This window comes from Lichenostomus cassidix, chromosome 2, assembly GCF_008360975.1.
Source record: "Lichenostomus cassidix isolate B80296 chromosome 2, HeHo_3.0, whole genome shotgun sequence".
Lineage (NCBI taxonomy): Eukaryota > Metazoa > Chordata > Aves > Passeriformes > Meliphagidae > Lichenostomus > Lichenostomus cassidix.
The window spans coordinates 34,588,320-34,602,095 of record NC_139482.1 but is presented as its reverse complement, the minus strand read 5'-3'; the positions used below and the strand labels follow the sequence as shown (position 1 = coordinate 34,602,095).

Genomic DNA, 13,776 nt, shown 5'->3' with positions numbered 1-13,776 from the left:
GTAGCTTCATTTCTCATAGATTTAAATTTCCAAGTGCTAGCAGCATCTCAAATCTTAGCTTTTACCATAATAACCACAGGAAGGACTCCAACCATTTTATAACAGACAAGAACATTTTCCCTGTTTACACCAGACTGCTGATCAAGAGCGTGGAACTGCAGCATTCATTACCATCATTACCAGGCTATGTCTGCCCTACAAAAACAAACCAAAAAAAAAAAAACCCAAACAAACCAAAAAAAAAAAAAGCCAGAGCACAGGTTTGAACCCTGCACCTGTGAATTTAGCCGATTAGTGGTGAATCCCTGGCAAAAGTTCGAATTTTGGTCTATCTCAGTGTATGTGCACTGGCCAGGAATGGTTTCAAGGCAGTAACAACTGCCTAAGGATTATTCCCCTTAGGCAAAATGGACAAAATGATACAAGTTTGTCCCTCTCCATAGTTTTATTGCAACAGGCAACCTTCCAACACTTCAGTACACAACCACTCCTTGTATAACAGTCTAGGACATGCATTGCACCACCTCAGCCTTTGAGTATGAAAGTAGCAGTTTGATGGGCTGAAACATAGCCCTTGCACAATTTTTGAATCAGTGCCTCTAGAGAAAAATGACTCTCAAAGGCCACAGGTGACACCATGGGCCCCTGAGAGGACCTCAGTTAAGAACAATGTAATATGGACAGGGCATGACTGCCTTGAGTCCATTCTATGGATTGACACAGATGTAGTCTTAAGTTTTCTGATCTTACCTCCAACACCAGGGCAGACAATATCCTTACTCACATGGGCCCTAAAGTAGCTCTATGAAGGGAACTAGCTCTGTAGTGGAATGCAAGGCGTTAGCTTAGTGCTGGTGCTCATACTCATTCAATGGGAAGTTCAGCTGCATGAATAAATCTGTCTCAGAACTCAACAGATTCTGAAAGTTTACCTAAAACACTCATGGCTATAAGGAAGGCCCAAAACTTCATCAAAACAGACCATAATCACAGCTCCTCAAATTTTCAGTTCCCAGCCAGCTTCTGACACCAGCTCTATTCTTACATTTGTAGGTCCAGCAGCAAAATGAGCCCAATTCTTTGAATCCTAACCTCCTAAAATTTGTCTTCTCTTTCAACTTCATGGCATCTGAAGATAAAACTAAGGTCCTATTCCTACTGCAGATCAGAAAAATATGGATATATGCGGCGACTATTGACACCAGTACCCTACCTAGCTCTGCTGGCCTTGCAAAAAAAGTCTGTTTGTCCAATACCTCTATTCTTAACCAGAGAATCCACACATTGAATGGAAAAACAGAGCTGATCATTAGTTATACCATGCTGTAGTTTTCACAATTTTGGGAACCACTCAGTCCTTCAGAATTTAGATTTCCAAGGTCTGTCCCTAACTCCTGCTTTAATTGTAACTGTGACACTCATATCTGTAGCAACAAAAACCCTGCCATGAACAACAGTCCCTTACTGACATCATCCTTATTCCTAATACCGTGGGCTGTGCAGCATGCAGTGACAACACAGGTTCAACAATATTTGGATCCCTAACCCTAACAGTTACTTATGGATATTACGGATACCTATGGAGCCCAGTCTCCTGAAGTTCATGGGCAGCAGCATGTGGTAAGTAATGTGGATTTTTATGCACGTTGATCATTATATGACAAGATGCATAAAATGTGTCCTACAGTCAAACAGAAATTATGGTATCTTCAAATATGGCTGGCAGCAATTTATGCTCTTCAAGCATAAAATCTACTGGTCCAAACCCTATGTCTATTCCTCATTCTAACCTTCCTTTTAGAGGTAACAAATGGCTCATACTCTCAAGAAAAGAGAGAGTATTATGACCTGCAGCTTGTCCTGCAATGAAAGCAACTTCCAGTGGCAACCTTGGTTTGTGCCATCCCCAAATCTGCTGTAAACTGAACCCTGATCATTTCTCTACTTATAAGCAGCTGTTCATTTCCACTGTAGCTTACAAAGCACTTACTCCATCTGACACAAGCTTTCTTCCTAACTGCAGCCCTTGAAACAACGTGCAATAATCCCTGTCCTTCAGGCTTTGAACTCCCAGTCCTAGCACTACTTGTAGCATCAGCATAATTATATTCAGAGCACCATGCCTTCAGAGAAAGATAATGTAAAGTATGATCCCCATAAAGGATCCACTGATGTCCTGGATCTGGAAGCCCTAGAGAATTCAACAATGATCTTAGTTCCCCTAAGGTTCAAATTTCTGACTCTTAACCATTATCTTTACTATAATCAAGGAATTAATCTCCACAGCTAAAGAACAAAAAGTGTATTGATGCCCTCACCCTTATCTCCATGAGCCCTATTATAGTCTCTTCATTCCCTTTAGATAGCTGTAGGGATAGCAATGTAATTCTGCTTTGAAGATCCAGTTAGATGGCATTCTTCTTGCCTAAGTGTTTGTGAATTACCTCCCTACTCAAGAGTTTTTTGTGCTTTCAATCCCTGGTTATAGGTAGGGGGTCTGTTGCAGTGGAATCTTCTTCCTCTCTTTTCTGCAGAACTTCACTCTGTACTTGTCAGTAAAGAGATAAGAATATGGCCAGATAGGCTCCTGCAGGGAGGTTGCAGAGCAGCTGGACTAGATAACATTTAAAGGTCCCTTCCAATCCCAAGGATTCTATGATTCTGTGATTCAGCCCAGCTATTTATTACTCCAGGTATTCCCAGCACCTCTCCAAGGTTGCACTAAGACCAGAGTTCAGCCCAGTACCACACCTGCAATCCCTTCTCCTTCCTGTGTACTGCATTTGCCAGTAATACACAGCTCAGGTCTGTCAAAAACCTTGCTTCAGAAGAGACCCCAAACCTGATACATTCCTTCTCAGAGTCTTAGGCCAAGTGCCCCCACAGCACTGTCTCTGTCAATAAGGCTCAAATGTTGTGCGAGCTTTGAGAACGTTAAGTGTGGGGGAAAGTGTAGTCTTACCTCTTCTTTAAAAACAAATTGAACGTGGTATCAATTCACCCAGCTTTGTGTTGTTAGACCTGTTTTGTAGCTTGAACTGACCTCATCTCACAAAGCAGAGAGTTGAGAACAAAGCTCTGTCTTCTTTGTACTTTGTAACTTCATGTTAAAAAAAGTTTTCCTTACTATGCACTTTGTTTCTCTTTCCCCTCCCCCCCCAACTCTGCTCCTTCCCCAGTAACTTCTACATCCTTTGTCCAATTCCAATAGTATTTGACAGCAGAGACAGATAATTGTTTCACAGCAACTGGCCTCTGGGTAGATGAGCCCCAGATCATTGTCTCATTTGAGGAAACCCTTTGACAGTTCCCTGTCCAGTGTCCTTTCAGGACATGTGTGCTTTGGATTTACACACAGAGCATGCTGCCTTGTCTCCAGTGTGGTGGTATTAGAAAACAGTTCCTTTGCTCAGCTCCCTGGTGGGTTCCAAATATTTAACATGACTGCAGTGAGTCTCACAAAGGTGAGTATAAAGAAGAGATTTCAATTGTTCCACGGCACTTTGGAAAGGCACCACCTTACAAACCATTAACATTAACTTGATGTAATGTTTCACTGATTGTGGCTGAGACACTTCGCTTTATGGAAGGCAAATTGTTCCACCCCAGTTGCTGTGAGGGGGCACAGAGTGGCACCTAGAACATGGGGACAGCTGAATGGCAGATGGGAATTGGGAGCGGGTGGCTACAGGAGGGGACATGCTGCTTCACCAAAGGCCTTCTCCACTAGCTGGAGAGTAACAAGGTTTCTGCTGAACACCTGGCTGCAGGCAGGATCCACTGCAGTCAGACACTGGTATCTCACCTGCTCCCAGGGAGCAGAACTCGAGATGAAATGACCCAGCAGGGAAGTTACATGGGCTCAGACACAGCCTCCTAGAACATCTCTCAAAGGACTCTTCCTACTCTCTACTGGTGCCTCATTTGAGGTAAGTCATCATGCTCTTGCTGAATGCTTTGAAGCAAAGGGAAGGATTTGGTTAAATCCAGTCAGACCCATTTTTTTCCCTGTGTACTGGAGCATAGGTTTCCATTAAAGGTAAATATAATTTTTCTACTTTCTCAGCAGCCAGTTGTGCAGAGGGAAGTCTGCTGCATTTTACTTCCTCAAATGATGAATCTGAAACAGGAAAGGTCTGACCTCAGCCGTGCAGCTCAACCCCAGGTGCAGCAGGGGTGGCCACAGCAAGTCTGACCTGAGAGATGAAGCAGGCACAGAGCACAAGGTGGCACCAACGAGGTGTGGAGGGGACAGGGTCCTTTTAGCTCCAGGCTCACTATGTCCCGAGGATGCTGGACGTTGGCTGATCAGTTAGCCAAGTGAAACATGAACAATTTAGTAGACATTCGTGTTTTAAGATGCAGAATCATACTCATCCTTCTGCCCAACAGATTAGAAACTTCTGCTCTCCAGTCACTAAGCATGGGTGTTTCTAGGCACACTGCCTTATACTGTCATCAAATCCTGAAGATGGGATATGTGTTGGAGACTCCAGATGGTGAGACATGCTAAAGCTACTCGTGTGCTGCCTTGAAAAACCACTCATAAGTGAACTGACCAGAAAAAAAAAAAAAAAAGAAATTAGTTGTTAGCCAAATGTCTGTGTTCAAGAGTGAGGAGAAGTGCTCTGATGGCATTGATTCTTGGATATTGATTAGATTGATGCTCCAATTCATTGCTTGCTTGAAGTTTTGCATTGAGTTGGTTCAGGGTGGTCTCAGAAAATAAATGTGTGCGTGGGCTTGGCTGTGGCAGTATGGGCTACCAAGTGCCAACCTGAAACTGTGACATGCAGTAAAACTGTTCTAAATTTTGGAGCAGGAAAGTTTCCAGCAATGTCAGAATGGTAATTAGCGATTGATTTTCTTTTGGCAGCTTGCCATGTAGTCAGTGACAGACACCAAAACTCTTTTAACACATTTAATGGGATTTTTCCTTCCATTTACACTATCATAAATTACAAAGCATATTTCACTTCACAAAATAAAACCATTTCCAGATCATTTTTTATGACAGTATTAAGTAGTACATAACCTACAACAAATAGTCCTGTACAAGGCAGGAGGATCTGTGGAAGTATTGGGAACTCAGACTATTTAGCACTTGCTCTGCAATCTGGGTTAATCTATCTAGCCCTTAGTTATTTCTCTAGAAGACGACAAATTTACAGTCATACCCTCTACCTCTCTTCATTATCATAGTTACACATATTTTTCAATTTGAATAGAAACATGTGCTCCCTGAAATAATTCAGGAAACTGCATCACTGAGTTACCACGCATATGATACAAATGATCAAGATGAGGGAGTATTAGAATTTTTTTTGTGTTGAAAATTGAGTTTGGTAGTAAAGTATGTTGATTTTCTATGCTTGCAGAAACATATCATGCTGAGAAACAGTTTTAACATTAGGAATAAGTTGCAGTTAGACTACGAACTCTGTAGGTCAATGTTTGTGAGGGGAGAAAAATATTAAAATTTGGTAATAATTAATTTTACCAGCTCCCGCATGTCCTACACATTCTTTCTTTTTTTTTTTAAACAAACCATCAGGAAACACATTCAAGATAAATACCTACAATTTTAGCAGATTTACTGTACATTTATAAATAGAGAAACATGACAAAACATAACTCGATTTTTACAGAAAAACCAAATCCTTCATCATTCACCCAAAAAAGTGCTGACTTTCAACAAGGCCAGAAAATATCCAGTGTCCCAGCATCACTTAATTTATATATTACTGTAATCCAAGAAAAATCTGGCATGTGAAACTGATACTACCACCAGGACTTTTGAAAAATTCTCAAGACTGTATTTTACATGGGAGAAAAAAAAAAGAGAAAATACTATATGTTTTGGGAAACAGCAAATGGCTAAAAGTGTACAATCCTAGGATGCTAGTGCCTAAATGCAAAGAAACCTAAGGAAAGCTGAAATATACACGAGAAAGGTATTCTCCCTTAAAACACTTGCAATGGAAGAGGTATGTCAGGATAATACTGCATTAGTGGCAATTGTTTTCAATATATCATAGCAAAAATGCAGGAAAGAATTATGTGAAAATAATCAATGCACTGCATTGATTTATAGTTTGCTAAAATAAAATGCCATTCTTTCAGCTAGGTAAAGTAAAAATATCTTTATAATATAGGTTCTGTTTCACAATTGACATATACAATTATGTCTCATGAAGAAGGAAATGTATAGGCGTATACAAGTAACACTGATTAAGTACCTTTTTGCTTCTCTAGCCATATTAAAATACGTTTTGTGTTTCTTAATAAGTTAACAATAAAATTGTTTGAAACTTCTCAAAACAAATATACATCTGAGGCAAGGCAAAAGATACAAGGTAAGAGGATTTTTTCTGACCTTCTTTTTCCCTTCTACAAAGAGGCATATGTCTATGAGACATAGGCTTTCCCTAAACATTTTGGCATCCATCTGCAACTTTGCAGAAATTGAAGTGCAGTCAAGGAACTCTTCCTTCCTGTTTAAAAAAATTTAAAGAATTTTCTTTTTCCTTCAGACTAATTATCTTAAAACAAATGGTTTTGAAGATATGCCTCTCTGACTAGAAGAGAACATCTTCATTTTCTATTAAAATCTGCACAATTAACTTCTGGTACCGCATGTCATTCAGTGTAGCAAGGGTACTGTCCTCTGGAGGTCTCATTAAAGTAGGTCCAAACACTATTCCCAGGTTTTCAGCATTCATAAAATTCTCCTTTTCATGCAAGGTAACCCTAAAATAGGAAAAAAAAATTAGTTGCTTACTTCCCATAAAATAAAGAATATCTGCATCTTTATCTGTGGTCTTGCTTCACATCAAGCACTGGTATGTAATGAAATTTTAGTAAAAATTTTTACTTTATCTCAATATAATAACTGTTTCCACAAGTACAATGCAGCTATGGTGGGGCTGTGATTTTTAGTGTCTTTAAACACCACTTATGAGCCTCTTCAGTGATTTTTCTAGTGACCTTCCCTAGCCGTGGCAATTCCCAGCTGGGCATTGAGACTGGATTCACTCATGCCATCAGGGGAGCACAAAGTGGCTGAAACCAGAAGTAGTTTGCTCTTCCCTTGTTTGCAAGGTGCTCATAGGACCTGGTGTCACTTCCACTGTTGTGTTTCTGCAAAGCACGGCTCTGTCACAGAAAACTGCTGTTCCTCTCTGCTTCCAGGACAGAAGTCCATTAGTGCCCCTACTCACAGATACATCCCCATCTTCTAGCACAGACATATTTGCTGTGCTTTGCGAGGAGCAAAGACAAACCAAGGCTGTGAAGCCAAGCCACCTCTGTGAAAGTCTATGACACTGCTATCCTTCTGTGGATGCATGCAGCACAGATGTTCAACAGCTGTGCAAAGCTACACAGATCTTACTAGCACCTCTGCTCAGGAGTGTGGGGCTTGCTACACAGGTGGGGTGAACACAGAGAAGATGCAGAGCTTGACTGCAATGTCAGTGTGGATGGTGTTGTATGTGTTTCACCAGAGTGGGGACTGCTCATGCTATTGCATTTCCTTCCATTTTGAGCAAGATGTTATCAGAAAGGTAATTAATTGAGCAACAAACTCATTTTTTGTTGCTGATATTCTCCTCTGCTGGATTTTCCTGTGTTTTTAACAACTCTGCAGTTTCTTTTCAGTTGAGAAACAGCAGTGGTGTAGGGGCTGTGACCCTGCAGTCTTTTCATAGACTCCCTTATATTGGTGCATGTTTTATCCATGCAGGAAGAGTCCTACGGGGTTGAAGGTGGAATTTTGTGTTTAATCTACAGGACAGCATAGTTTGAACCTTAATGATTCTTCCCACTTTCACATTCAGATCTCTCCAACAGACTCTCCATAGGAACTGATACACACTTAATTTCCCTGCAGACACCAAAAGCTACGATTTGGCAATGGAAAGGAAACTCATTGCATGACGTTCAGATATTCAAGAGAGAAAACTCAATCAGCACTTTGGACTGTTTTGCTTCATCAGTAGCTCAGCCCAACGTCTGAACCAAGGCCTGGACTGCAGTTCATGAGAAGAAGGAAGGCAAGTCCATACATGTCTATTAAAAAATTGCTGCCAGGACATGAAAGTGCTGATTGCGTGCCAAGTCACTTGTCTACAGCCTCCACAGGCCTTCTTAAAAGCCAGCATGAGTCATCATCAGTTGTCCATGCATATGTCCTGACAAGGGTGGATATTTGCACATATCATTTCTGCAGAGTCCAAAGAAGCTCCTGCATGCCCAGGTAATGTCTCATCAAGAGGAAAAATGACTCAACTGTAATGACCTGATCTGATTCAAAATGAGAGAAATCTCTGCATAATGAGAACCTGATAGAGCATGAAATGCACTTCACACAAATTCTCTGATGCAGTTTTATGTGAATTGAGGTCCTTTTCTTTTTTGCCTGGCATTAATAGTGCAGAATAATGCAAATGAAACCTAGAAAATACTCCACATTTATAACTGTGTTGCAAGTAGTGGGACAACTAAGAGGAGATGAGGATTTTCTGAATAAAAGGTCCATAGCTTTATTCCTCCCTTATCCCCTTATCCCTTTTTCTGTTGTTTCCAAGAAGCAAAGTTTAACCAGAGACAAAGAAAATCTTGGGCAATATATCCATAAATGAAGGCATGCTTTGAGATGACAGTGCCAATCTGTACTCAGCTTCAGTTTTTAAATAATTACAAAGAAGATCTCTTGAGGCATGTAAGTACCCAAAGTAGCAAAGTAGAGTTAGCATGGTTTTGAAAAACAGTTTTTCTTGAAATTAGTGGAAGTTAGGCACCCTCTTGGGAGCAGTCCTTAGTTTCCTAGGTACCTAGCTGAAAACTTGGAAGTACACTCCTAAGTAATTAAAAAAATTAAATTTAGGCACTTTTGAAAATTTTGTATTTCTTACAAAGCTTTATGAAGCCCCTCGTGTATGTCTTATGTATGCCTAAAGAAGCTTTGGGAAGCAAATGAAGCAGAGCACATTTAAAACCAAGAGAGATGTAACTGGGACCTGTATTGCTTTTACTAGTCATATAAAAACAGGCCCTGCTTGATTCTTGGCTTACTGTGTTGTGAGCAAAAACCTCAGAAGGGACAGCTCTTTCCTTTCAGGGTTATTGTTCAAGAAGACAAAACAGGAGGTAAGGGAAGGTAAGGGGAGGCAGAAGCAAAGCATGGTCAAGTGACTCACAGCTGCACACCTAGCACATCTCTGAAGTACCCACCATTTGGTATTTTTCAGATATTATCTGCCTCAGAGAAGCATGACAAATGTCAATTAACTCTTGAAAGATTTGCAGTAACATGCCAGCAAAAGGATCTATGCTATGTAAGTGCACAGCTTATATGCACTTATACAAACAGCTTGTCTGCTTATCTGTAACATTATTGGTTTAGTGGCAATGCCCTAATGGAAGCTTTATTAGTACTTTCTGTAATATTTCTCTTTCAAAGCAGAAAATTGTAAAGCTCTTCAAGAAATATCCTGCGTGTCAATTAACTCACTTTTTGAGATGAATCATTAGGTATCTAAGTGTCTCGTAGTGAGCAGCAGGGAGTAACATCAACACTTCATGTATTGCTTCTAGTCGTTCATCAGGATTGGATATTTCTGTAAAAACACCAAACAGGATTAATGTTAATAGGGCTTTCCATGTGTACACAGCAATAAATCAGGAAGATTACTTATTATTATGGAATCATTTACAAACCATTGAATGTGCTTGGAGGGATAAATATTGCACTCATAAATGTGACACTTATCAGCAACTTCTGCATCCTCAAAGAAAAAAACAGGCTTTACACTAAGCAATCAGCAACAAAGACCACCCAGGAATTATCTCCATGGTCTGTAGCTCTACATACATACAGTACTTGAGCTTTTTTAAGTGCTTCATAATATTTGTCTGTCCAGAACTTTCTTTAAAATTCTACGAAAGATTACTTCCATTAGCCTTCAAAACCAGATGGGAGTGTGGATATATGACTTTAAGAGACTATGCTTGAATATGTAAATTTAGCTAGAGATTGAAATGGCATGGAATTACTTCAAGATTTCTCAATGTATTTATATATGTAGGTATCACTGATACCAACATATACCGAGCATCAGTTCTTATTTAAAACTGTTTGGCAATCTCTCTAAAAATCTGAGCAGTATTTACACTATTTTTTAATCTTTACATACAAAAAGACACTGAAGCCACACTTTCTGATACTTTTGGTTATTTTGATACCATACATTTACTTTTATTTTTTTAACCTGTGTGATAGCCCATCTGATTAACAATCAGGCAAAAGTTTCATGTGAATGAAGGACATGGCAGAGAAGGAATGAACAAGACAGTACCCATGTTTCCCAATTTTTTTTCCGTCCTTTTCCTTTAAAATGGACAGGTTCATGGACAGGAAATGTAAATAAAGATTGGTACAAATGAGTATGCAATACTTACTTGCTGCATCTATGAACTTGGAATAGGTGTCATAGGTGATCACAGGAATTGGTAGGTCTCTGAAATATAGCTTCAGTGCTCCAGCAATGATGTTTATGTCTGGATAAATATTGGCAGAAATATCAGCCTTGTCACCATCTAGAAAAAGAGAGAGAAATCTGTTTAAAGCCACCCTAATTTTGACTGAAGCAAGGCTAGACTTCTAAGTCAGATTTATTGTGTGCAACCTGACAAGAAAAAAAATTCTGAAAGCATTTGGAAGGCTTAAATGAGAATATATTGCTACCAACTTTACAGTATATCAATGAGGAGTGGTAGTTTCTTTATGTTTTAGTAAACAATTTATTTTCTTACATCTTTTGGAGATGCTGGTGATTACAGCATCCATATCTGCAGTGTACCATCTCAAACATACTGTTTTAATGTTGGATAAAAAACCATGTTAGTAATCTATTTCTTGCATTTAGTGCATTTATTCACTGAAACTAAGCTATTAATAACTTGTTCTGATGATGTTTTTTCATCTGCAGATCAGTGCACAGGAGTATGAACCATTTTTGCATCTCCACTTGGGGAAACAGCAGCATAGAGAAATAACATATATTTCCAATTACCTTCAGGAGATGAGTAGGAAAAATCAGAGTAAACATCCAAATTTTGTATGTCTTGTACCAACGTATCTGTAGTGATTAGCTAGCAAGTAAGCTGCCTTACTTTCTGGTATCTTCTAATGTCTTAAGATTTGACTTACTTATTTATAGCAAAGATCTGAATTTAAACAGGTATGCTAAGGCATTTAGCTATACAATTTATTCTGAAATGTGCATCACAATTTTTTAAATTAATATGGTTATTTGTAATGGATGAAATGCTAATCAGATGAATTATGCATCTGGAAAGGCATACATTTAATTTGCCACATTATGAAAGAGTTAGTCAGAACTCTATTACAGAGCACTTTTAAACACAAGCTGAAAGTTTACAGGTGTTTCTGGGAACTCCTGGCTTGCAATGAGAGAAGAAGTAGAAAAGATGCAGGATCACTATTATTTTTCAGGTTCAGATGGCTACATCTGTTCTGCACTACCTAGTACCCTCATAACCACATTTTTCTCCAGATCAAGAAATTTTGCTGTCCTCCCTTGCTGGGACCTGTCTGCCTTGGTGGTCTTCCAGTAGAAGGATGAGTAGTACACTGGTCAAGTAGGAGGTGTAGCTGTCTGGATTTAACCCCCAGCTTTACCTCAGGCTTCTTGGAGATCAGTTATAACCCACAGTCCCTATTTCCCAGCATCCAGCTAAGGATAATACGCTTTCCTCAGAGCAGCTGGTGCAGGTGAGGACCATACGGTGAGTGGGGTGAGGTTATGGCTCCTTGAAGAGCAGAGAGGATTTGCTGTGTCTGCCAGCAGGTGGAGACACAAGCTTGGGCTGTTACCACCAAGGTGCTGACATGTTGTAAAGCCATTGCCTTGCTTGTCTCGCAGTCACAAGTGCTTGTGGACATGCCCTGATACAGACAGATGAGTGGGGGTGCTTGATACATGGCATCCAAGATGGAGATAAAGGCTTTCACAGCACAGTAAAAGAGTTTATATTGATTGCAGAGATTTCATACAAACCTATGGCATTAATCTTGCAGGGATATGTCCTATCCAATGTATGCACATAATTCTCATTAAGACTAATAGCACTACATGTTCTCATCAAGAGGAGATTATATGCTTAAGTGTTTAAAACAAACAGCCTTTCTTGATGCAGCTGAGCAGTCTGAATACATCCATCAGCATTTAATTTAATACAGCATCAATAAGCCCTAGGAGGATGTTTACACTGCCCCAATCTTTTGTTTAATCCACACATTCCAGGCACGGTAGCATTAGTCTTGTAAAGCTTTGTGTGGAGAGCTCTATTTAATTGATGGACACTGAGTACTCAAAATACTCCACTGAAAACAGATACCTCCAAGGAGCCAGCAGCTGCATCAGAACAGATATAGCAAAGCACAAGCTTATATCTATTATCCAGGTCACCAGTACACTAAATGGAAGTGTTATTTATTTAGTACTTTTACAAAGCAGCCCAGCAAGCTTCCTTAAAGAGGCACTTCAGCTTGAGGTACTTCAAACTACAATGTACTTCAAACATACCTCTTATTTACACATTTGCTTGCTGTAGGAAAAATGCATGAATTCCTGACTCAAAAATTTTGCTCTTCTCAGAGACAAACACACATCCCTTGGAAATGCACTGAAGTTTATTTTCAAGTGAGTCCAACAATGTATCTGTTGTAATATATACCCTACACATTTTTGCAGTGGATATGTAGGGGGAGGTGTATGTATGCATGTGTGAACTACATGTAGCTTATATAGTACCTTCTGCATTACCAAAATAACTTTTTTCACTCTTCAATAGAGGAACTTTTGTCAGATTGTAGTCGGTATTTTCAGTATCATTGCAGTGGCCATATGTTAATATAGTACTTAAAAAAAATATTTTGGATTACAAACACATAGTTAATTTCAGCTTTACAAACCTCATTCTATCCAAACACCATAATTTCTCTTTCTTTGTTAGTTTGACTCTCAATGTATTTTGTTGCATTATGTTGAAATTTGAATATCTCAAGACAAATAGGGCTTTTATTGTTTTCCTTAAAGGTTTCAGCTGACTTTGGATGCCATAGAAATATATCAATAGTTTACTACAGAATGAAATAGAATAAGTATTACATTCTTAAAGCCTCACCCATGCCCTCTGAATATTGAATTAGATTTTATTTAAGTTCCTTTTTCCTAAATGCTTTGTCTTTGTTGCACAACCTTTACCATGCTAGCACGCTTCTTTGTGTTTTTTCTTGGATTTGGCATTTGACAGGTTTTCAGCTACACTAGCAGGAGAGTGAGTATGAATAAGGATGCCTCTAAGTACTCATGTAATATTTAACAGCACAATATTTTTAGCAAGTGTATTGTACCAGCCAGTCGTACAAACAAGTGGGGGCACAGAATGCAGTGGTGACAATGGCAGCTCTGTGGATAAAGTGCACAATGGGTGTTCTCTGGATGCCACAACGCCACAGCTCAACAATGCTGACAGAGAGCAACTGTCATTCTACAGCACCAACATGCACCAGATTAAATAAATCCACATTATTCCCCTCCTTCTCATTACAAAAATCACTAAAATGGAACATTGTCAGTGCCTCAGAGAGCCTAATGCTAATTTACAGTAGGGGTATTTACATGGCTTTGGCTTTGGAGGCAATCTTAGCTTAAATCAGATGAGGACCAACTTCATCCTTTTTTAAAA

The 13,776-nt window shown here is 39.4% G+C and overlaps 1 protein-coding gene across 1 annotated transcript in view; it reads right to left on the bottom strand.

Moving 5' to 3' along the window:
• Positions 1-4,907: 4,907 nt before the first annotated feature.
• The window catches only part of CHN2 (chimerin 2), a 155,785-nt gene continuing 146,916 nt past the window's right edge, over positions 4,908-13,776 (bottom strand). The window contains exons 11-13 of the mRNA XM_085051012.1: positions 10,462-10,599; positions 9,515-9,620; positions 4,908-6,750 (exon numbers count right to left, since the gene is read on the bottom strand). Coding sequence (XP_084907138.1) covers positions 6,579-6,750; positions 9,515-9,620; positions 10,462-10,599 — 416 coding nt within the window. The 3' untranslated portion in view covers positions 4,908-6,578. The remainder of the gene's footprint in view (positions 6,751-9,514; positions 9,621-10,461; positions 10,600-13,776) is intronic.